Source organism: Neofelis nebulosa, chromosome 6, assembly GCF_028018385.1.
Source record: "Neofelis nebulosa isolate mNeoNeb1 chromosome 6, mNeoNeb1.pri, whole genome shotgun sequence".
In the NCBI taxonomy this organism is placed as follows: Eukaryota; Metazoa; Chordata; class Mammalia; order Carnivora; family Felidae; genus Neofelis; species Neofelis nebulosa.
Window position 1 is genome coordinate 37,391,856 of NC_080787.1, and position 22,952 is coordinate 37,414,807.

Consider the following 22,952-nt stretch of genomic DNA (forward strand, 5'->3'; position numbering starts at 1 on the left):
TCCTCTCGAAAAGAGTTTCACGGGGGGTCATGAGACAGTTTCTAAATCTTGATCTACTTCTAATTTGCTTGGCTTTGCTATCATGGGCAAGTCACTTTTCCATGGACCAGTCCATTTCCAAATGAGGGGATTAAATGATCTTTGGGCCTTTGACAGCTCTAACCTTCTATGATTCAAAAATCCCTAAATTAAGTTGCCTCTAAGAGAAAAATACCATCTCACTAAGCTCTGAGCCCTGTGCTAATTAATCTGACCTATAGTGGTTTTATCCATCCCTTTCTGGCTTGTTCCTAGCCACCTTGCTTAAGACATTTTTATTTGGATTGGGGGAGGGAGAGTAATGTAGGTGGGTTAGGAAAACCTTCTTTTATATTTCAGGTTACAATCATTACCTCTGGGGCTGTGGTGGCCGAAGACTCTAGTGTAGCATCCCTTCATCACCAACAGGTGGCACTGTTGGCCACAGCCAACGGAACGCACATTGCGGTGCAGGTGGGTGTAGAGGTCCGATACCCTGAGAAAGGAATAAGGATGGGAGGGAAATGAATGAGGTAGAGATGTTGAAGAGAAGGGCATTCGGCCCAAAAAGAGCTCATTTCAGAAGACAAATCCCTTTCTGCCTGCATCCACACACCTGTCTCAGGCTCTTTCTTGACTGAAGCAGAGTGGTGAAGCCCCCTCTGGCCTTTAGAATAATTTCGATGGCAACACACGTGGTCGTCTAAACCCCTTATCTCTCCGTGTGTCTGTTTCTTCATCAGGAAAACAAGTGGGGCTAAAGTAGATGATGACTAAGGTCCCCTCCAGCCAGTCATTCCCTTCTGTGATCAGGCCCAACTCTCTGACCATGGACCATTCTGTGGCTCCCTGGCCACACTTAGCCTGCTAGGACTCTAGTCAGTGAACTTCCTGTTAATTGGGGCCCTACTAACTGCTCAGGATGTGGCACTGAGTGGATGGAGGGGATTCAGAAAAGTAGACCACATACTGACGAGCACTAGACTGTAGTGGGGAGTGTCTCATTCTCTCCTTCCTTCTCCACCCCCTTCTCCACAGCTGGAGGAGCAGCAGACCTTAGAGGAGGCCATCAGTGTAGCCACCGCTGCCATGCAGCAAGGGGCCGTGACCCTGGAGGCTACAGAGCCCGAGAACGGCTGCTGAGTCCCAGGGAGCTGGGTCCCACACCGTGTTGGAGGAGGTGCCATGCCACACAGGCATCCTTGCTTCCAAGAGCCCGGGCTGTGGCTGACACATAGAAGGTGGCCACATAGGTCTCCGGGGTGAGAAGGCGACAGGAAAACAGCCTCACTGAAGGGTCCAGGGGCCCTGCCCAAGAGGAAGACCGAACAGCTGGAATCGGGGGAGTGTGTCATCCTCAGGAGCTAAAGAGGACGAGCTGGTCACCAGGATGCACTGGGGCATCCTCCCCTCAGAATCAGCTGGGTGCCCACCCTCCTTCCTCCAGAGAACAACCTTCCTGCCCTCAGTCCACTCCCCTTCTCAGGTGGCAATTGGGACTGCTGTGGGGACTGGTCCTCTATTCTGACTGGTCACTGCCCACCAGGGGAAGGGGCAGACAGCTTTTCAGCCCAGTAGGGGCAGAGCAGGCTCAGCCCTGCTCCTCCCAGCAATAACCACCTCCCTGGAGGACTGCCAAGATGCCTGGCCATTTGGCAGCAGGGATTTCCTGCCATCATAGTCAGAATTGCTCAGGGGCCTGTGGCTGGAGAAAAGGTGCCCAGCCCCACCCGCCCCCAGTTGCCCCCTGTCCTCTCTGTGGCAGAGAGGCAGGGAGTTAGCCCTGTATATACTGGGGATTGGGTTTCATTTGTTTGGTTTGGTTTTTTAAAATTCCATTTTGATAATTTTTTTTCCTGCTTTGGTTGGTGGTGGCAAATGGGTGAATGAGTATTTAATAAAGTTCCAAGTTTCCACCTGGGTCCCTCCCTCCCTCCTTTCAGCTTTGGTCTCTGGTTCCAGGACTGGTCAAATCAGGCTCTTAGCCCTGTATCCCTGGCACAACCCCACTGAGCCTCAGTGCCAGACCTCTGGGTCTGGCTCACCAGGGGCACAGGTGGGAGGAAGCCCGGGTGTAAGAAAAGCCCTGAACAGCTGTCAGTGGCTTTCTGCCCACAAAGGAGCAGGTAGGCTGCAGGGGGCCAAACAGGACCAGTGGGACCACTGCTTCCAGGCTCTGGTTGGATCTCAGGCATCAGGATGTTTGACTGGAGGAATTCTGTTTTTTCATACCTTAACTCGTGTACTGGAGAGCCCTTCCATGCCCAGCCACCTCCACATCCACACACTGCGTATGGTCAGCTGCTCCAAGTGGGCAAAGTACCACGTTGGAGTGGGGGTAGGAGGTGCCTTTGCCAAGGCTAGTGAAGGTCTCTGATGACTCATCTGCTCTAGTGCTGAAGTCCCAGTTCTGGGGATGCCCACTGAGGTGTCTGGGATTGTGCTGTGGAATCCCAAAGGCACAACTGGACCCTAGTGAAAAGTATGTGGGAGGACCAGATCAGCCCTGGTGAGAAGGGAGGGATGCAGAGGAAGAGATCTGATGGAAAGAACTTTTTGGGTTTGACTCTCCTACATGGGAGCATTGCAGGGACTGGGGGTGCCTCTTTTCCTCTCTCCACGGTGATAGATGTGCCCAAGTCCCTTCCTGCCACTTGAGAATGGAACCCTCTCCCCCAGCCCAGGAATCATCCTCTCCTGGGATGTCTAGCAAGTTTCCTTTTACTCTTGTTACCGGCTTTTTGGAAGCAGATGCACGCCCCCAGGAAGAGGGGTGTCTCAGTTATCTGAGCAAACTTCTTCAACATCCATGATTGCTGTTCTTGGAGGGAGCATGTCCCAGCCCTCACAGGCATTGGATCTAAAGAAAGGGAGGCATTGATGTGGAGGGCCCTGAATCCCAAGCCTCCTGCCGCCAGTAGCCTTGAAGCCGGGCCCCCCCCACAAGGCTCACCCCCATGTGCTTCAGAAATGCTGCGGTCTTCAAGGCCAGTGGGCCCCAGAGTGGGCAGAGCCTCTGAGCTGAGGCCTTTGAGAGCCTAAGCGTAGAGGATGGGGAGGCAACAAGTCACGTGCCAAGTCCGCCTGACCTGGAGAGGTGCCCTGGCCCAATTCCTCCGCCAACTTTGTGTTGTTGCCTTTGTTTTCTTCTGCCTGGGAGGAGCCCCACCACCACAATGTTAGATGGCCCTAAAAGATGTGCTTTATCCAGGGCCTGCTCTGCCTCACATCCATCCCCGGACTTTACAACTCTGTGACGTGGGTATTTTTACTGCTTTACTATGAGGAAACTGCTCAAGGAGGTTAAGTAATTCATCCAAGGCCTCCTGTCTGGTAAGTGTGGAATTGAGACAGGATATCCCCTAATGCCACCCTTCTACAGTCAGGAGGGTGGACTTGCTTTTTCCCCTCAGCAAGCTGCCTCTGGGAGCGCAGGAAGCCCCAGAAGGTTGTGGGGCTGCGGAGGCTTCTAAAGGGCCTCACGCCTAGGGAGCTGCACTGAACAGAACCAGGGCTCTGGCCTTCCAGGGTCTGGTGCCGAGGTCCCACGCAGAGAGTGGGGCCACTGAGCGCTGCAAGAGCAACAGGCTGGTTCCTGCCAGCACGGGGAGCCCCATGCAAGCAGGCAGGTGGAGCTCTTGCTCCGCGCCATGGCCCCTCTGCGGTCTCTGCAGCCGTTTGCATTTCCTGAAACCGGATCTCGGTGTCAGAGCCGCCCCCTGGCCGGGCGGGCACCTCAGCAATGGCCCTGCGCAAGGAGCTGCTTAAGTCCATCTGGTACGCTTTCACCGCACTGGACGTGGAGAAGAGCGGCAAGGTCTCCAAGTCCCAGCTCAAGGTGAGGGGCACCCGGGGCCCAGGGGAGGCCGGCAGACATGCCTCATCAGCCCCTGCAGCCCAGGAGCCAGGCATGAACGCTGTGCTGCTCCCCGGGCACTCAGCCATCCAGAGGCCCAGGCCTGGGGAGGGGAGACAGTACTGGGTAAGCAGGACAACATAGCCTGGTAGATCCTGCTGCCCACGTTCTGAGGCCCCAGGGAAGTACATGCAGAGCTTTTGCCCAGAGCCCTGCCCCCCCCCCCCAACTCTTGGGAGGGTGGAGGTGGCATCATTAGGTTTTGAAGGCCAACAGGCCAGGCGACATCCCATACTCCGTGTGTTGAGCACACGTCTCCCCAGAGTGAAGCTTGGGCACGCACCCTACTCCTTCCTGCTGCTTCCTCCTGGTTTTGAAGAGAGACAGTTAGCTAGTACTTGTCAGTCACTTCCTCCCGGAGCTGAGAGAGTGGCTTAGCGAGCCTCTCCCAGTTCCAAACCAGGCTGACTTGGTCATCTTTGGCAGAGAACAGCTCCTCTGAACTCTTGTCTCCCAGGTGCAACAGCACTGGGAAGGGGCAAGGACCAAGACCCTGTGCTGCCCAGCTCAGCCTCCCCTCCTCCCACACACCAGGTTGGGAAACTGTTCCCTTTGGCCTTGGGACCTCAGGTAGGGAGGGAGTGGAATCTGAGCCCAGGAAGAGCTCCATCAGTGATTGTCCTATGTACGGTTCAGTACTTGGTCCTAGACAATTAATTCCTAGGCGATCAAAAAGTTTCCTCCCTTCCTCTAGTGCTAACTTAGTGTGGCCTTCTCCACCCTAGTTAGTGGGGAAGAAGCAAGGCCCTAAACCACTGAAACCAGGGAACACTGAGAGATAGGAACAGGGTAAGCCTCGACTCTCTGTGACCTCTCTTAAGGGACCATTCATTCAATTCACATGTGTACTGAGCAACTATGTGCCTGGCGTGAAGCTAGGCCCTAAATTTCTGGTGTCCGATCTGGGCACCCCCAAAGGTGGAATGTAGCCTCAAGGAAACCTCCATTCTTAATGATTAAGGTAGGAGATGCCTGGAAACCTGGGAGAGATGAGTAGGGCAGGATAGGCACTATGCCCCACCCCCAATCCAACCTCCTACTTTGCTGAATTTCAATGCAATAAACTTGGATGTGCCAAACTGGTCCTATCCCATAATCTACCCCTTAGCCAGACTTACGAGCATCCAAAAAATGATTCTTGGCACCCCCAGGAAAGATAGTCCGTTACCACCTTTGATCATCTGGGAGGATTCCTCAACAGGCAGGTTCTTCCTTACATTCTATTTAAATCATTTTATTGCAGATCATGTCATCTAGCAGGGGCTTCAGTACAGACAGAAGAAAAGTAGATCATCCAAAATCCATCCCTGCAAAAACCCGTGCCCTGCATCCACCTCCCACTCTCATTAATATTTTATAGAAATAATCCCAACCTCCATAGTTTGTTGTCTCCAAGATACCATTTTCTGCCTCTCTATTACCTATAGCTCCTATAACCTCTCCAGGCTATCTATGGAAGGTACAGCCCTCAGGTGGGTCCCCTTTTCCTGGCTATCAGCCAGTAAGGCTTTCTACCTTAACCTTCTTTTCTTGGCCTCCCAACTGGATCGATGCCCACACCTCACCCCCACTGGTTGGGTATTTGCAGGGAAGGTTATATTAGGAGCTTACATACTTGAACTGTCCACTGTCTGTATCCCTTCACAGCTCAAATTGAGCCCACTGCCAGCAGCTTTGGCCACATAGGATCAAAGGTAGATTTCTCCCCCACTCAACAGAAAATGCGTCCACTCTGAGAATCTGTGCTAGTGGTAGGAGTCTTGGACCAGGTGGTGGGTGGGGCAGAAGTGGTAAGGCCCATGTCACACACGAGAAAGATAGGGAAGGCAGTTCTTTCCCAAGACCATAGTGGTGGATACTGGAAGAGGAGGAAGTAGTGATAGTGTTGGGGGTGGGGATGCCGGAAAGGCAAAGGAGCAATAGAGAAGTGGTCAGAAGCCAGAGGAAGAAGCAGATGAGAGGTATACCAGTGGGGCCAACCCCACCCCTGAAAAGACTTGGGAGAGAAGGGAAAAGATCTTGGGATTAATCTGTCCTCACCAACACTGTCCCTGGCCTTGGGGTCCTCAGTTGGGACCAGGCCAGAGAACTGAACCAGCCCAGCAAGCTGTGCCTGTCTGTGACAGTCACCACTTCCCTGATGTGTTGGGAGAAGGGCTGCCACTGGCTGTCAGCAAGCCCTCTGAGAATTATCCAAGGAGTCAGGATTGTTTTCTCTGGAGAAGAGAAGACTTGGAGGACAGAGCAGATGAGTCTTCCTCTCTCTGAATTCTTGTAGAAAGTACAATGGCCTTTGTCCAGTTGAGGAAAGTACAGTTAGCCAATATGAATGGCACTGCTGCCCAGGATGGATTTAGATTGAGCACAAAATTTGCCAGGAGTTGAGGACTCCTCTTCCCTAGGGGAGCAGTCTTGGTTCTGAGCCTAGTGGGGGATTAGCTGAGAATTGGGGGTGAGGGGCCTGAGACTGGGGATGTGGATGGAGCAGAAAGTCTCTGGCTCGATGCGATCTCAGGAGGCAGCAGGCCTACCCCTTCCCCTTGACAGGCAAGAGCTGGGGCCTTACCCACTTGGCTTTTTATTATTATTTTTTTTTAAATGTTTTATTTATTTTTGAGACAGAGAGAGACAGAGCATGAGCAGGGGAGGGGCAGAGAGAGAGAGGGAGAAAGAATCCGAAGCAGGCTCCAGGCTCTGAGCTGTCAGCACAGAGCCTGACGTGGGGCTCAAACTCACGAACCGTGAGATCATGACCTGAGCTGAAGTCAGACGCTTAACTGACTGAGCCATCCAGGCACCCCCCCCCCCCACTTGACTTTTTTAGGTCTTTCAGGCTCCTGAGCTTCAGGCTCTGCCTCAGGAGAGGGACAGCAGCCTTCTCCTCTGTGGAGGGGAGGTTAAGAACAACTCCAGTCCAGGAATCTGCTGGCTGCGATCTTCAGCTTTTTTGTTCTGACCCCTACCTACTGCTGGCCTCCCCAGCCTAGGATGGTGGGCAGAGGGAGGATGATTTCGTGGTGTGCAGAACACTTGACTCAGAGCCACATAGGCCTGGACTTCTAAACTCCTTCCCAGCTAGGTGACCTTGGGCAAGTGACTGCCCATCTCTGAATTTCTAGTTTCTCATCTGTAAAGCCAGTGGGTTGAACTGGGGATCTCCAAGCTATCCAGCTAGATTACTAAGATAAAAAGGTTTTTTTTTTCTACTAAAATAAATTTTGACAAAGTACATCAAGTAGGTGAAATTGATCCTTGATGCAGCCTCTCTTTTCCCTTTTCTGAGCCTCTTTCTTTGGTGCCTGCCCTCAGCCCCTTCTAGCCCTTTCTTGCTCTCAGCAGGCGCACAACTCATTCAGAGATTCTCACCTTTTTGAAATCCCCAGGGCTCCTCCCTCCTGATAGTAGTTATACTTTATTATCTGCTGGTTGTAACTCTTTAAAGGATCTATATAATTTAAAAGTATCTCCTGACACCGAGATACACTTAAAAAACGATAGGCCGTATAGGAAAGAGATTATTTACTGTCTTTGCAGCCATTAGTTGGTGCTCCTTATGGGTTCCCAAACCCCTCATATCTGAGTTCCCGAGCGAAGTCTGGGAACCGCAAGACCATGGGCCCTGGCACCTGCCCCATCCCCACACTTGAGTTTTTAGGGAACTCACAAGCCCCTAGAGGAGAACCATTTCCCCACATGCCTCCACAGGAAACAGTGGGTAAATGAAACCTCTCAAAGGTCAGTTGCTGTCAACTCAGAGGTCAGAGGTTGCCTAGGTTGGGGGTGAGACTGTGAGAGTCCTCTGTGAGGGGGCCTGAATGACGGCTTGTGAAAACTACAGGCACCTGGACCCCACCCCTGGAAACTCTGAGTCAGTAAGTCTGGGCGGGCCCCAGCGTATTTCAGTTTCACCAGCTCCCCAGGTGATTGTGATGCTCAGCCAGAGCTAATGTAGCAGAGAGATCAAGAGTAGAGCTTTAGAGGCAGACTTCCAGCAAGATGCTTAACCTCTCTGAGCCTTGATTTCCTCATCTGTAAAAGGAGGATAATGAGAGTCCCTGCCTCCAGGGCTGAGGATTGATTGAAATCAGCCCAGTGAGCTCCTGCGCATTCTGGCCTCCGCCCCTGCCATTTCCTTTCCAGCCTGACCCTCCCCTGGTCACACCCTCTCACCACCTCTAGCCCCAACCAGCACCCAGGCACAGGAAGCCTGGCAGTCTGAGGTCTACCGAGCTCTCTGGGGGAGAAGCCCTGAGCCCTGGGTGTCTGGAGCCTTAATTGCTTCTGGTCCCGACACCTGACGGCTCACAGGGATTGGAGGCTCTGTCCCGGGCCCCTCAGATTCCACTGGCAAAAGGTACAGGTGAGGAAGGTATGTCTTAGAGGACAGTGTGGACGAATGAACCGAAGTGAGGAACAGCTCAAATAACTGCACTGCCGTGTGGCAGGTTCCATCCGGGGGTGGGGAGGGGGTTTGCACAGCATCTCTTTGAATGCTGTTTTTAGAGATACAAAAACGAAGTCCCAGTGAGGTTAATTTGCTCAGAGAGATTCAGTACATGTCTGCCTGACTTTGTATTTCTCACACTTCTTCCCATGAAGCGTTTAATTTCATTCAACAGATATTTACTGAGTTTCTTATGTGCCAGACCCATGATACAGCAGTGAATAAAACAGACAAAAATCCCCCCATGGTGGTGCTACCATCCTAGTCAGAAAATACAGATGATAAAATAAGTACAAATGTATCACATGATGGAAGATGATCCATGACATGAGAGTAAATAAAGCAGAAATGGGGATGGAGAGTGGGGGGTTGGGGTAGAGGGGATGGGGTTATAGATTTAAATAAGGTGGTCTTGAGAAGGTGACATCTCAAAGACCGGAAGGAGAAGAGAGTATGTGCCATGCCTGCACCTGGAAGAAGGATGTTCCAGGCTGAAGGGATGGCAAGTACAAAGGCCCTGAGGCAAATGTGTGCCTGGCAGAGGAGTGAGCAAGAGGAATGAAGTCAGAGAAGGTGCAGGAGGCCTCTGGAAGGACTTGGAATTTTACTCTGAGAAAAATGGGAAACCATTGGAGCATGTAAGTTAGACTTGAGTCAGACAAAAACATTTATCTTGTGGGGGACATGGTACTGAACTCTGGAATCAGGCCTGAGCTTAGAGTCCTTGCTGCCCTCAAGGAATGTAGAACACCCAGAAATGCTCGCACAAAAAGGGAATAGCAAATAAATGTCATTATAGACCAACTTAATAACAGGGTGCATTAGTGGTTAATGGCACTCTTTGTTTTTTTATCTCTGTGGCTTTAAATTTTTGTCATAAAAACAAATCCTCTTGGTTAAAAAAAAGAATTCAGAGTGTAGAAGAATATAATTTTAGAGAAGATGAAATTTATTCAAGTAAAACATGTTACTGGCTTAAAAAAAATTCAAAGACAAACGTAATGTTAAATATGATGAAAGTTCCTCCCCTCCCTGGGGAAGGATGGTGGGGTGATAGCTGTTAACAGTCTGCTGAGTCTTCTAGATTTTTCCTATATACAAATAAACACATTAGGTTGGGCCGTATGAAATTGCTGACATTTTATTGTTTCAACCTATTAAAACTGCAATTTGCTATGGTTCAACCTAATCTTTGCACACATTTATTTTACAAACATTCCACTCTACAGCTTGTTTTTTTTCACCAACCAGTATATTATGCATATCTTTCCATGTGTGTTCATAAAAGCATAATAATAAAAATAGCACACAACTTTTATTAAACAATGAGCTCCCTACCAGGTGCTATGCTGACCTCTTCATTCTAAAAAACAAACAAACAAACAAAAAAAACAAACCAAACCTTTGGAAATTTATTTATTTACTTTATTTATTTATTTATGTTTGTTAATTTATTTTGAGAGAGATAGTGCAAGTGCAGGAGGGGGAGAGAGAGAGGGAGACAGAGAATCCAAAGCAGGCTCCACGCTGCCATCGCAGAGCCCAATGCGGGGCTGGAACCCACCAAACTGTGAGATCATGACCTGAGTCAAAACCAAGAGTCAGACATTTAACCAACTTAGCTACCCAGGCACCTCTGGGAATTTTTTTAATGTTTATTTATTTATTTATTTGTTTATTTTTTGAGAGAAAGAAACAGAGCACAAGTGGGGGAGGGGCAGAGAGCAGGAGAGAGAGAGAGTCCCAAGCAGGCTCCACACTCAGCAGGGAGTGGGGGCTCCATCTCATGAACTGTGAGATCATGACCTGAGCATGACTTGAGTCGGATGCTTAACTGCCTGAGGGCACCCAGGCGCCCCTAAGAAACCTTTTGGAGTAGGCCCCCTTATTATTCTCACAGAGGAGATAAGGTCTTAGAGATGTTAAACCACTTGCCCATAAGCACACAAGTGTCAGAGGTAGAATATTTCCAACCGCACATAGGTCCATGACACGGTGTACCTGTCCCCCTACTGAAGAAGCCTAGCTGTCTCCAATTCCTCATATTATAAACAATGCTTCAGTGAACATTCTTGTACATGTAGCTCTGTTCCCTTGAGCATCTATAGGTTAGATGATTAGAAATTTGGGGGTCATGCCCAATTTTAAGTTTGATAGGTTCTTGCCCTCCAGAGAAATTAATTCACACCTCAGCAGTAGAGCATTCAAATCCCCATTTCTTCATAGTCTCTTCAGTACCTGATATCAGTCAAGATCTATGTCCATATGTGAGGTTAAAAAATTGCACTTTGGGGGCACCTGGGTGGCTCAGTTGGTTAAGCATCCAACTCCGGCTCAGGTCCAGTTCTCATGACTGCCTTGTTTGAGCCTGGCGCCAGGCGCTATGCTGACAGCATGGAGCCTGTTTCGGATTCTGTGTCTCCCTCTCTCTCTGCCCCTCCCCTGCTCGTGCTCTGTCTCTGTCTCTCAAAAATAAATAAACGTTGAAAAAAAAAAATTTAATTGCACTTTCTAAGCAGAAAGAGAACTAACATTAGCTCTGTGCAGACCTAACTCTGGCACTCTCCATAATCCTTTCCAGCCTCACAGCCTCTCCAGGTGACAGTTACTATCCCATTGTTTTACTGACAATGAAACTGAGGGGTAGAGGGTGAAGGTGTCTACCTTCTAACAGCTTAACAAAGTATACCTCTTTCCACTAGAGGAAGCCTAAATCGTAGGGCTGATTTTTATTGGCCCAGGTTTTGGTCACGTGCCTTTCCTTCAGCCAATCGCCGTGACTCTGATGTGCCCACCCCCTGCCCCAGGTCGGGTCAGGGTACACGCGGTCAATTACCACAGATATTGAGAATGGGGGAGAGGTGCTTCTCAAAGAAAAATCAGGGCTCCATTACCAAATAAGGGAGAAGAAGGCAGAGTTCATCAGGAAGAAACTTAAGATGTCCTCTAGAACAAGAGAAGCAAAACCAAATATGGCACATGAGATGATTTGAAGAGCACGGGAACCAGGGTTGGGGTGGGGGTCAGGGATGGCTTCCCAGAGAGGTATGAGCGAAAACAGAAACACCCTCTTGCTGGGTCTTCCAACTTCCCTCTTTGTTAAGTCGAGCCTGAGGCCCAGCAGAATACTGGGGGCAAGTGTCAATCCTTTGTCCCATCTTCTCTCATAAGAGAATAAAGAAGTGAAGACTTGGCATGGTACCATCCCTGGGGTGTTGCCAGCTCCTGCCTCAGGGCCTGACCCTAAGCTTAACTGTTGGTGGGTGGAAGCAGCCCTTAAACACACCATTTGTTGACTGCCTTCAGTGTGTAAAAGAGGACATAGGGGCTGGGTGGTAGAAATGAACAGAAACTTTGCTTCCAGAGTTCACCATCTACCTGGAGAAAGAGTCTCAGGGTCAGTATTTTAATAGGGAGGCACACCTGGTTCCAGCCTCAGCTTGGCCACTTACTCTCAACTTCTCCAAGGCTGAGCACCTTCATCTAAAAAACGGGGACCGGGGCGCCTGGGTGGCTCAGTCGGTTGAGCGTCCGACTTTGACCCAGGTCATGATCTCACGTCCGTGAGTTCAAGCCCCGCGTCGGGCTCTGTGCTGACGGTGCAGAGCCTGGAGCCTGTTTCAGATTCTGTGTCTCCCTCTCTCTCTCTGACCCTCCCGCATTCATGCTCTGTCTCTCTCTGTCTCAAAAATAAATAAACGTTAAAAAAAATTTTTTTTAATAAATAAATAACGGGGATAATTATATCTGTGTATCGCAGTTGTGGATTTTAGACATGGGGTATAGAAAGCTACTCATACAGTGGCTGCCACATCGTAGGTGTGCAATAATGACCATTTTCATCATTACCACTGTGATAAGTGCTATAAGAGAACTACCCGAGGCAGTTTTATTTTTTCCTGCTCTTGTTCCAACTTCAACCTCTTTGTTCTTATATCATGGGTTTGTTAACCAACCCGTGTTTCCCCTCCACACCACCATGGCCACCATCCCTTCTAGGCCTTTTCCTCCACATGTCACAGACCATTTTTCGTGACCCTTCTTTGAGCCCTTTCCAGCTCCCTTCCATCTTTGAAGGGCAGTGACTGGAACTGCACTTGCCTTTCCCGGAGCTAGGCACACTGCAGCCCGAACACTGAGTCTTTGATGGAAATGATGAAACATTGGAGGCTTCTGCCCTGGTGTGACAGCCACCTCCCTGCTGATAGATAGCCCAGCATCCTGGGAAGCACCTGGGCTTTGGGATCTTCAGAGCTGGATTTGAATCCCAGACTCTTGCTTACTGTGAATCCTTGGGGAAGTTATTGAATCCCTTGAGCCTCAGTGTCCTTGTCTGTAGAAAGAGGACATCCCTACCTAACGAAGTGGCTAAGAACATGGCTGCGTGGGTTTGAAGCCCAGCTCTTTCACCTCATCTGTAAAATGGGGATATTAACAGTTGTTATGGGGATTAAATGAATTATGTGTAAAGTACTTCACTCAGTGTGCTTAGTGCATAGTAAGGGTATACGTTTTAGGTTTCTTTGTTTTTTGTTTTTTATTGAAGTATAATTGTCATATAACATCTTAGTTTCAGGTATACAGCATAATGATGTGATATTTGTATATATTGTGAAATGATCACCACAATGTCTAGTTAACATCTGTCACCATACATACTTACCCAACTTTTTTCTTTTATTTTTTTTACAACTTTTTTCTTGTAATGAGAATTTTTAAGATCCACTCTTAGCAACTTTCAAATATGTATGCAGCATTATTAACTATAGTCTCCATGTTATACTTTACATCCTCATAACTTATTTTATAATTGGAAGTTGTACCTTCATGCATTCCACCTACCTCCCTACCCCCTGCCCCTGGTAACCACGTCTGCTTTCTGTATCTGTGAGCTTGCGGGGGAGGGGGTGTTTATTTGTTGTTTAGATTCCACATGTAAGTGAGATCATATGGTATATATTTTTCTCTGATTTCACTTAGCATAGTGCCCTCAAGTTCCACCCACGTTGTTGCAAATGGCAAGATTTCCTTCTTTTTATGACTGAATTGTATTCCGTTGTCTATATAAATACGTAAGTTTTAGTTATGATTGAATTGCATCATGTGTGCAGAGGACTTAGCCAGGATGGGAATGGGGACAAGCCAGGAGGTGGGAACAGTCCTCTGGCCCAGTTTTGGTTGGGGCACAGGAAGGCAAACTGCCACTCTGTCTCAGGTGCTGTCCCACAACCTGTACACGGTCCTGCACATCCCCCACGACCCTGTGGCTCTGGAGGAGCACTTCCGGGACGATGACGATGGCCCTGTGTCCAGCCAAGGATACATGCCTTACCTCAACAAGTACATCCTGGACAAGGTGGGGCCTAGCTTGAGGGGGCACCTCTAACCTCTCCCCACTCCCCAGTCTGGCCAGCACCCCAATACACTGCCACCCCAACTCCTCCCACCTATAAACCCCCACTTCTGTCCCCACTGTCCATCCCTACCCTCCCAGCTCCTTCTTTCACACTGCAGCCCCCTGTCCCCCTCCCTGCTTCCCTTAACTCACCCTCAATCTCCCTCACCTCAGCCTCCACACTTCCACCCCATTCCTACCTAGGCTCACCCCCCATTTCCAGCTGTAACCTTTACAGAAGGCTCTCCAGCCTCCCCAGTGCTGTGCCTCCTGCTCCTCCCAGCTGTCACTCTCTTCTCTTCTTGATTGTCCATCCTCCCTTGGCCTCCGCTTCTCTTTCCCCTGGGCTGAGGGGCTAGTGTTTCTCTGTTGGCAGGGGACTTGGGTGGGTGTGGATTGGTGTGGGAGGTGTGGAATCAGCTAGTTACCTGGTAAGCAGTTCAGGGATTCCTCAAGTTAGAGCCCCAACTTGGCAGAGTAGGGAGCAGGGGAGTAGGTGACCCCAAGAAAGCAGCTGCAGGCTTGTTTGGTGGTAGAGCAAGGATGGGGCGGCCTTTGGGCTGACATGCAGGCCTGGTGGCAGGTGGAGGAGGGGGCTTTCGTTAAGGAGCACTTTGATGAGCTGTGTTGGACCCTGACGGCCAAGAAGAACTATCGGGTGGACAGCAACGGGAACAGCATGCTCTCCAATGAGGATGCCTTCCGCCTCTGGTGCCTCTTCAACTTCCTGTCTGAGGACAAGTACCCTCTGATCATGGTTCCTGATGAGGTGAGGGTAATGGCAGCCCCAGAATCACTGGGGCCAGGCTTAGCAAAACCATGAATCATCTCTGCAACTTTCCCACAACCCCCTTCTTCTTGGTCTTCCCATGCTGGTGCTTCTCTGCCCCCAACTGTCCCCAGATGCTAGAATTGCCCGGACCAGAATAATTGTGCCGTCCCCCAGGGAGAACCAAAACTACACTTACTTCAAGCCTCTGTTAACCCTCAAAGTAGGAAAATGACCTGTAGATTCTATGTACACAGAGCTGTAAATGCCTGATACCTTACTGGGCTTTTAAAAATGAAAACCATTTAAGATCAAATGGCAGGATTTAAGGCACCGTAGCAGTCTGAGAAGGGTACTATATGAGAGGAAGGGAGACTTTCCTGGGATAGCTGTCCAATTACCCCAGGGGGGTGGGGCAACCAAATCTGGCTCTGGCTCTAGATTTTTCCCTTCCTGTCTTCTGTAATTTGGGGAGAGCCAGGGCCAACCCAAATCAGGGCTCCAGAGAGGGTATGCTGGGAGTAGAGGCTCTACTGCCTCAACTCAGGTGCCCCCCAACCCACTTCCCACCTCTCTCCCCCATCTGTTCAGCCTTCTCCTGACCTTTTGGTGACTATGAAGATGCCAGGGTCAATTTAGGTCTTAAGGTATAGAGGGGAGGAATCCTCCGTGTTTACAAGTCCTGGCACATCCAACTGCACTCAGATTTGTCTCCTTGCTTCTGTTTGTGGGAAGGGTGAGGGAAATATCTAATCCCTGAACTGGTACACCACCCCCCCCCCCCCAACTCCCAGCTGAGGCCCAGGAGGCTCCAGAGCAAGAGAGTTTCCCAAGAAGCTGCTGGGGCAGGAAAGGGACATGTGTCTCTCTACACCTGGTTCAGCACCCCTTTCAGACTCCTGTCAGGGCAAGGTGGCCCCTCATTGGCCAGAAGGCTGTTTGCTGCTGCGATCAACATGTATGAACAAACTGCAGCAGGATGTACCCCAACCACTACTTCCTGTTCCTCTGTAGCAGGTTTCCTGTCCCTGCCCTGCTTACCACCACCCCCAATCCCCTTAACCTCCCATAAGGGAAGGATCCTCTGGGTTGGAGCTTGGGCTTGGAATAAGGACTCAGATGGGATTCAGGAGATCTGAATCGAGTTCTTGCTGCCACCAACTTGCTGTATGATTTAGAACAAGCCACTTCCCCCTTTGGGCCTCAGTGTTGTCATCTGCAAAGTAAGGGTATTGGATGACAGGGCCCTTGCACCCCCTCTGATGTGTTCTATGATTTGCTGCCTCTGCCTGGCCCCTAGCCCTCGGCCTTCACCCTGCCCTTAATTTAAAGCATGAAGGAGTGGGACATGGGACTGGAGGTTGGGGAGGGGAAGGGGATGCCTGCATTGAGGTTGGGGCTCCAGGATCCCCTCCCAAATCTACCCTGGTTTCCACCAACATTTAGTCCTCTGGTCCCCCACTCCCTGTACCTGGTCACCCCTGTCTAGGCTCTGGGGAGCAAGAGGGGGCACCCTCTGGTATTGTCGCAGGCAACACTGCCTGCTGCAGCCACCAGGCTTTCCTTCTCCTCCAGGTGGAATACCTGCTGAAGAAGGTGCTCAGCAGCATGAGCTTGGAGGTGGGCTTGGGTGAGCTGGAAGAGCTGCTGGCCCAGGAAGCCCAGGCAGCCCAGACCAGCGGAGGGCTCAGCGTCTGGCAGTTCCTGGAACTCTTCAACTCGGGGCGCTGCCTTCGAGGTGTGGGGCGGGACACTCTCAGCATGGCCATCCATGAAGTCTATCAGGAACTCATCCAAGATGTCCTGAAGCAGGTCAGGCCAAGCTGGGAACTGGAGGAGGACCCCCAGCTGGGGTGGATGGGGCGTGCCGGTGAGGCCTCTGACTCTGCTCTGGCTGGCAGGGCTACCTGTGGAAGCGAGGGCACCTGAGGAGGAACTGGACAGAACGCTGGTTCCAGCTGCAGCCCAGCTGCCTCTGCTATTTTGGGAGTGAAGAGTGCAAGGAGAAAAGGGGTACCATCCCACTGGACGCACAGTGCTGCGTGGAGGTGAGGGAGACGGTGATGGGGTAGAACACAGGTGTGAATTTTGCTAACGGTTTCAGAAGAGATGGCTTATGCCTCACACAACACAGCAAAATGTTCTAGGAATCCTCTTGAAAAGTTTTTCTCCTTCACCCAAATTCCATTCCCTTTGACAACTCTATATACCTCCTTCATCTTTCTCCACATCCCTCTCCTTTCCCTCCCTTGGCTCTGTCCCGTTATTATTTTAGTGGCTTAAAACAATTCTTTAAATTGTGGTAAAAAGTGGGGAGAGGGGCATCTGGGTGGGTCAGTCGGTTGAATGTCTGACTCTTGATTTCCGCTTAGGTCATGATCTCATGGTTTGTGGGTTCAAGCCCCCAGTCGGGCTCTGTGATGACAGTTCAGAGCCTGGGGCCTGCTTCGGATTCCGTGTCTCCCTCTCTCTCTGCCCCTCTCCGATTCATGTTTTCTCTCTCTCTCTCTGTCTCACTCTTTCTCAGAAGTAAGTAAACATTAAACTTTTTTTAATTGTAGTAAAAACTACACATCTATCATGAAATTTGCCATTTAAGTGTACAGTTCATAGCATTAAGTACATCCACAATGTGTGTAATCATTACCACTATTTCCAAAGCTTTTTCATCATCCCAAACAGAAACTCTCTACCCATTAAAAAATAACTCATCCCCTCCCCCACCCCCTGCTAACCTCTTTTCTACTTTCTGTCTCCATAAATTTGCCTGTTCTAGGTACCTGGAGTAGAATGGAATCGTATAATATTTGTCCCTTTGTGACTGGTTTCTTTTACTCAGCATAATGTTCCAAGGTTCATCCATGCTGTGGTGTGGATCAGAACTTCACTCCTTTTTATGGCTAAATAGTGTTCCATTGTGTAGACAGACATTTTGTTTATCTACTCATTCATTAATGGACAACGGGTTGTTTCCGTCTTTTTGCTGTTGTGAATAATGCTGGTTTGGACATCCATACAGAAGTTTCTGGGTAGGCATATGTTTTCACTTCTCCAGGTACACACTGAGGAGTAGAATTGCGAGATCATATGGAAATGCTGTTTAACTTTTTAAGGAATAGCCAAATTGTTTTCCATAGCAGCCATACCACCTTACATTTTCACCAGCAGTGTATGTGGGTTCCACTGTCTACATCCTCATCAACATTTGTTGTTTTACATTTTTAAAAATCATCCTGGGCTCTGCCCATTTTTTGTCACGTAAGAAAACAGGTGTCACTGAGGACAGAGCATAGATCTGGGCAGAAAGCTGAGCCCCACCACTAACAGGCAGTGTGAATTGGGCACGCGCCACAACCTGTGAGAGCCTCAGTTTCTTTTTCTGTAAAGTGGAGCCAATAATGCCTGCCTGGCAAGGTTGTTTGGAGGTGTGAACAAAATGATGCATATATAGCACTACTACGGCCTCTAGAGCATAAGAAGTTCAATATGTGGTAGCTGTTATTTTCCGCTAGAATATGACTTAGGGGAGGCAGGGATTTCGGTCTGTTAGGCACACCTCCACCTCGGTATCCTAAATGCCTAGAACAATGAGCCGCCTGCAGTAGACACTCCAAAATATCTGTGGAATGAATGAGTGGAGAACTTTCTCAACAGGCAGGGCTATGTGAAAATGAATGATTTGGATAGTGAGGACCGTGTCACAGGAGGTGTTCAAGAATGATCTGCATGCGCACTCAGTAATGGGCTACATGCTAGGCCCCATGGAGAGATACCAAGATGAAAACGGCCCCGCCCTACCTCCAAAGAGCGGGGACTACAAGAGTTATGGGGACACAGTACGCCCATAACTAACCCCCATGCCAAGCCATCCAGGTTCCTGGCAGAGTAGGAGCGGTGCCCAGGGTGGATGGTCAGCGAGGACCGGTAGGGGATGGAACTGGAGCGTCTCTGCGGCCGGTGTGGCCCTGACCCCAGAGAAGCCAGCGTATCTGGGGCCACTTGCCCTCTCCCAGGTGCTGCCCGACCGAGAGGGGAAGCGCTGCATGTTCTGTGTGAAGACAGCCTCCCGAACGTACGAGATGAGCGCCTCAGACACACGCCAGCGCCAGGAATGGACAGCTGGTGAGTGCTCGCCGCCGGCTGGCTTGGGTCGCCTCCTTAGTGAAAAGGGGGTGGTAACACTGTCCAGCGGGAGGCCGGAGACTGACTCGAGCAACTCCTAAGGCCCCTTTCCGGAGGTGGACCACCTCGAGGACCCCGCTGTCCCGGCTAGCCTTCTGCTGACCCCCTCCCTCTCCCGCCGCAGCCATCCAGACCGCGATCCGGCTGCAGGCGGAAGGGAAGACGTCTTTGCACAAGGACCTGAAGCAGAAGCGGCGCGAGCAGCGGGAGCAGCGGGAGCGGCGCCGGGCAGCCAAGGAGGAGGAGCTGCTGCGGCTGCAGCAGCTGCAGGAGGAGAAGGAACGGAAGCTGCAGGAGCTGGAGTTGCTACAGGAGGCGCAGCGGCAAGCCGAGCGCCTGTTGCAGGAGGAGGAGGAGCGACGCCGCAGCCAGCACCGCGAGCTGCAGCAGACCCTCGAGGGCCAATTGCGCGAGGCGGAGCAGGTGGGGACCGCACCCGGCGGGGGACAGCTGGCAGAGAGATGCTGGGAGACCCGGCTAGAGAGCTGAAGGCCGGGGGCGGGGCCTGGGCCGGGGGCGGAGCCCACGGGCTGGGGAAGGAGGTGCGTGGAGGCGGGGCTTGGAATGAGGGCCTTGGAACAGAGCCTGTGCACCTGAATGAAACAAGCGTACGGGACAGGGCCAGTGCCAGGGGCGGGATAAGGGGTGGGAGTGCAGGAGGAACCTATCCAAGTGATGGCTGGAGATGGAAGACGGGGTGGGGCTGGAGCTGGGTGCTACAGGTGTAGAATTCGGACGCCTTGGCTGGAGGCGGGGCAACTAAAGACGGCGTTTGGGGATGAGTTTGGACCCACGCTGGACTAGGTTGGACTACACTTGATCTAAGTTTACAGTGGAACCAGTTCGGGGAACGCAGGATGGGCGGAAGGAGGGACGAATGTGGAGGCGGATAGGCATGTAGGTGAATTAGATATAGGATTTAAGAGATCTAGAACTGGAGTTACAGACACCTGGATTCAATCCCAGCTCTGCCCCTTAGGAGCCTCGTGATCTCAGGCAAGTTAGCCTCTCTGTGCCTCATTTACTTATCAGTGACACGTTGGTGCTAACAGAACTGTGCTCTTAGAGGTATGGTGAGGATCAAGTGAAGGAACACCTTTAGTTGTTACAACAATTATTATAATTATAGTCACTCCCTGCCTAGTACTAGCCTTAATTATAGTTATAATGCCTAATATTAATAGGACATAATACTGATTATTAAGGCTGGTGCTAGGCAGGGGGTGACGAGCCCCTTTCCCCCATGTAGCCTCTGTTCACTGACCATTATCTGACCTAGTCAGGCTCCCGGAAAGGGGTCAGATCAGGAAACCCCAACATGAAGGAGTCCGCCCAGACCCTCACCGGGAGACAGCTAGCTGGGCCAGCCTAGCGGAGCCCTGGGGAAAGGGCAGCCTACCGGAGGCCCTCCCTGCCCCACGCCGTTGCCCCCATGGACGCGGCTCTGTGTCCCCGCGCAGGCCCGGGCCTCCATGCAAGCCGAGATGGAACTGAAGAAGGAGGAGGCTGCCCGGCAGCGGCAGCGCATCCAAGAGCTGGAGGAGATGCAGCAGAGGCTGCAGGAGGCCCTGCAACTGGAAGTGAAAGCGCGGCGGGATGAGGAGGCTGTGCGCCTAGCCCAGACCAGGTAGGACTGAGCGGGACCCCTCCTGGTTCCCCTCCCTGACTCCCCAGCGTCCCGCTGGCGGGGCACCCGCGAGGCGCCTCGGCCGTGGAGACGACACAGTGTGCGCCCGGCAGACTGCTGGAGGAGGAGGAGGAGAAGCTGAAGCAGCTGCTGCAGCTGAAAGAGGAGCAGGAGCGCTACATCGAGCGGGCGCAGCAGGAGAAGCAAGAGCTGCAGCAGGAGATGGCGCTGCAGGGCCGCTCCCTGCAGCGAGCCCAGCAGCAGCTGGAGGAGGTGCGGCAGAACCGGCAGAGGGCCGACGAGGACGTGGAGGTGAGGCCCGCAGTGGCAGGGGGTGGAGGCCGGCGGGGTGAGCGCCTTAACCCGCAGGAGCCGGAGCCTTCCCTGAAACCCCGAAAACCCTGAAACCCTTCCTGGCCGTGTGGCCTCAGGCCGGTTGCCTGACCTTTCTGAGTTTCAAGTCCTTCACCTGGGGAAGGGGACCGGTAACAGCATCGTTATGAAGACCAAAGGAGACGATACGTGGTATTTAGCATGTAGCAAGTGCGGAGGGAACATTAGCTGCTATTTGCTTCATGGTTCTTGATCTGCGCAAAATGTTCTCATACTCTTCCAAGCCCCCTCCCTTGCTGTCCCTATACCTTGGCTCTGATCTCCGTGGAAGAGGGGTTGATGTCGTCGTCGTCGTCGTCGTTGTTGTTCTTTTACAATTTTTGATGTTCTTATTAATGTCATTTTATTCGCTTTGTTGGCCGACATGGTCATAGTAAAAAATTTGAACACAGAAATATGTACCATGGAAAGGGAAAGTTCCTCCGTGGTTCCCTCACCCTACAACCACTGCTAATGGCTGGGTGAGCAGTGGAGCAGAGCTTTTGCATTAGGTCCTGCAGAGGTGGTGTGGTGCGGTGGTCAACGTCGGTCCCTGGGCAAGTCACTCAACCTCTTTTGCCCTTCCTTGTTGTTCGCCTCTGCTCTGGAGGTTAACTAAAATAATAAATATGCTTTGCACATCTTAGCTGCTTAATGAATGGGAACCATAATTATGATTATTTTTGACCCTTTGGGGACCCACGAGACCCCTGAAACTGGAAGCTAACTCTGTTCACATATCTCACTCTTTATGAACATGCGTGAGTTTTTCTGGGGAGGTGATCAATAGCCTTTGTCAGATTCTAAGGGGCCTGCAAACCTGAAAAGGTCAAGGCACCCTGTTTAGGATGGTCTGTTCAGTGGGTCTCTGACCCACTCCCCATTGGCCCTGTCCCCCACAGGCTGCCCAGAAGAAGCTGCGCCAGGCCAGCACCAATGTGAAACACTGGAATGTTCAGATGAACCGACTCATGCATCCAATTGAGCCCGGAGGTGAGAAGGGGTAGACCCTGGAGCTTTCTCTGGAGTGGGGAGAGGGAAGGGAAGGAGAAAGGGATACCTCCAGATCTACAGAGTCTGCAGGGGATCAAAGGTCAGGAGGTTCTCCTTTACCCCAAGGACTGAGGCAAGGCCCTTCAACCTGTCCCCTTTGCACGCACCTTTCTCCTTACTCACGGCTGCCTTTTCTCTGCCAGACAAGCGTCCCACCACCAGCAGCTCCTTCACAGGCTTCCAGCCCCTTCCACTTGCCCGCCGTGACTCCTCCTTAAAGCGCCTGACCCGCTGGGGATCCCAGGGCAACAGGACCCCCTCACCCAGCAGCAGTGAGCAGCTGAAGTCCCTCAACGGTGGGGATGAGGCTCCCATCTTGGCTTCCACCCCCCAGGAAGATAAACTGGACCCATCGCCAGAAAATTAGCCTCTGCTATCCCCTTCCCCACCCCCCAACCTCATACCCACCAGAACCTGGCCACAGCTGGCCTGTGGGTGATGCCAACCCCTGCAGAAGAGGGAGCTGAGGACCTGGTGCCAGGAGCCCAGGCCCTCTAACCATGAAACAGTCCAGAACGGAGACTTGTTTATTTTGGGCACCAGCCCCAGACCCCTGACCACTGAGGCTGTCTGGGATGTTGATCCTTGAGAACTTGATCCTGTGCCTTAACCCCAAGGACCCTATGCCCTGGGCTGGAAAAGAGACCAAACAAGCAAGCAAGCCAGCAGCATGTGCCCTCAGACTGCCACCAAGCTGTAGAGGCACATTTCTAAATAAAAACTGCCCTTGGAGTGAATCCTTGATCAGGTCTGCCGTCCATCTCTCCTGCCACGTCCTCTCTTCCTCCCTCAAGTCCAGTTATAAGTCTCAGGAGTAAAGTGGAGTGCAGTGGCTAGGAAAGTACATTCTGCCACTTACCAACTGGGTGACTTTGGTCGAGTTTGTTCACCTCACAGTGTTTCAGTTCCTGTGTTGGTAAAACAGGAATAATAATAAGATGTAACTTATAGGGTTGTTGTGAGGATCAAGTGCTTGGCACATGAGCAAGGACTATTATTAGTATCACCCAAAAGTGTTTACTGAGCATCTATTCTATGCCCCACAACTTCCCTGTTATTTAATTCTCATGGCAACCCTGAGAGGTGGATGTTATTATTCGCATTTTACAGGTGGGGAAATTGAGGCTCAGAGAGGTCAGATGACTTGCCCAAAGCCTTCCAAACTTGCTTCTTTTC

General features: G+C 51.2%; 2 protein-coding genes across 6 annotated transcripts in view; both read left to right on the plus strand.

The window, feature by feature from the left end:
• Window positions 1–1,939, plus strand: part of ZNF76 (zinc finger protein 76) — a 33,528-nt gene extending 31,589 nt beyond the window's left edge. For 3 of the 4 annotated variants that reach the window (XM_058733669.1, XM_058733670.1, XM_058733671.1), the window contains 2 exons: window positions 379–492; window positions 1,057–1,939. In XM_058733669.1, coding sequence (XP_058589652.1) covers window positions 379–492; window positions 1,057–1,161 — 219 coding nt within the window. In that variant the 3' untranslated portion in view covers window positions 1,162–1,939. Of the gene's footprint in view, window positions 1–378; window positions 493–1,056 lie in introns of those variants that run through there. The other variant, XM_058733672.1, reaches the window with a different exon arrangement.
• Window positions 1,940–3,186: 1,247 nt separating this feature from the next.
• On the plus strand, window positions 3,187–22,513 carry DEF6 (DEF6 guanine nucleotide exchange factor). Of its 2 annotated transcripts, none has more exons than XM_058733668.1 (11): window positions 3,187–3,276; window positions 13,594–13,734; window positions 14,357–14,542; window positions 16,118–16,354; window positions 16,444–16,590; window positions 18,556–18,664; window positions 18,849–19,147; window positions 20,185–20,351; window positions 20,465–20,663; window positions 21,626–21,716; window positions 21,920–22,513. In XM_058733668.1, the coding sequence occupies exons 1-11, from the start codon at window positions 3,202–3,204 to the stop codon at window positions 22,141–22,143; spliced, it is 1,875 nt and encodes a 624-aa protein (XP_058589651.1). In that variant the 5' UTR covers window positions 3,187–3,201; the 3' UTR covers window positions 22,144–22,513. The 2 variants fall into 2 exon arrangements, with proteins under 2 accessions (XP_058589651.1, XP_058589650.1); XM_058733667.1 differs by lacking the exon at window positions 3,187–3,276 and adding an exon at window positions 3,477–3,856.
• Window positions 22,514–22,952: the final 439 nt, after the last annotated feature.

Bases quoted from the DNA above. Each gene is read 5' to 3' on its own strand.
- DEF6 (XM_058733667.1), top strand. From the start codon at position 3,761: ATGGCCCTGCGCAAGGAGCTGCTTAAGTCCATCTGGTACGCTTTCACC. The intron at 14,543-16,117 runs GTGAGGGTAATG...CTTCTCCTCCAG, and splicing joins TGATCATGGTTCCTGATGAG to GTGGAATACCTGCTGAAGAA. The intron at 20,664-21,625 runs GTGAGGCCCGCA...TGTCCCCCACAG, and splicing joins GGGCCGACGAGGACGTGGAG to GCTGCCCAGAAGAAGCTGCG.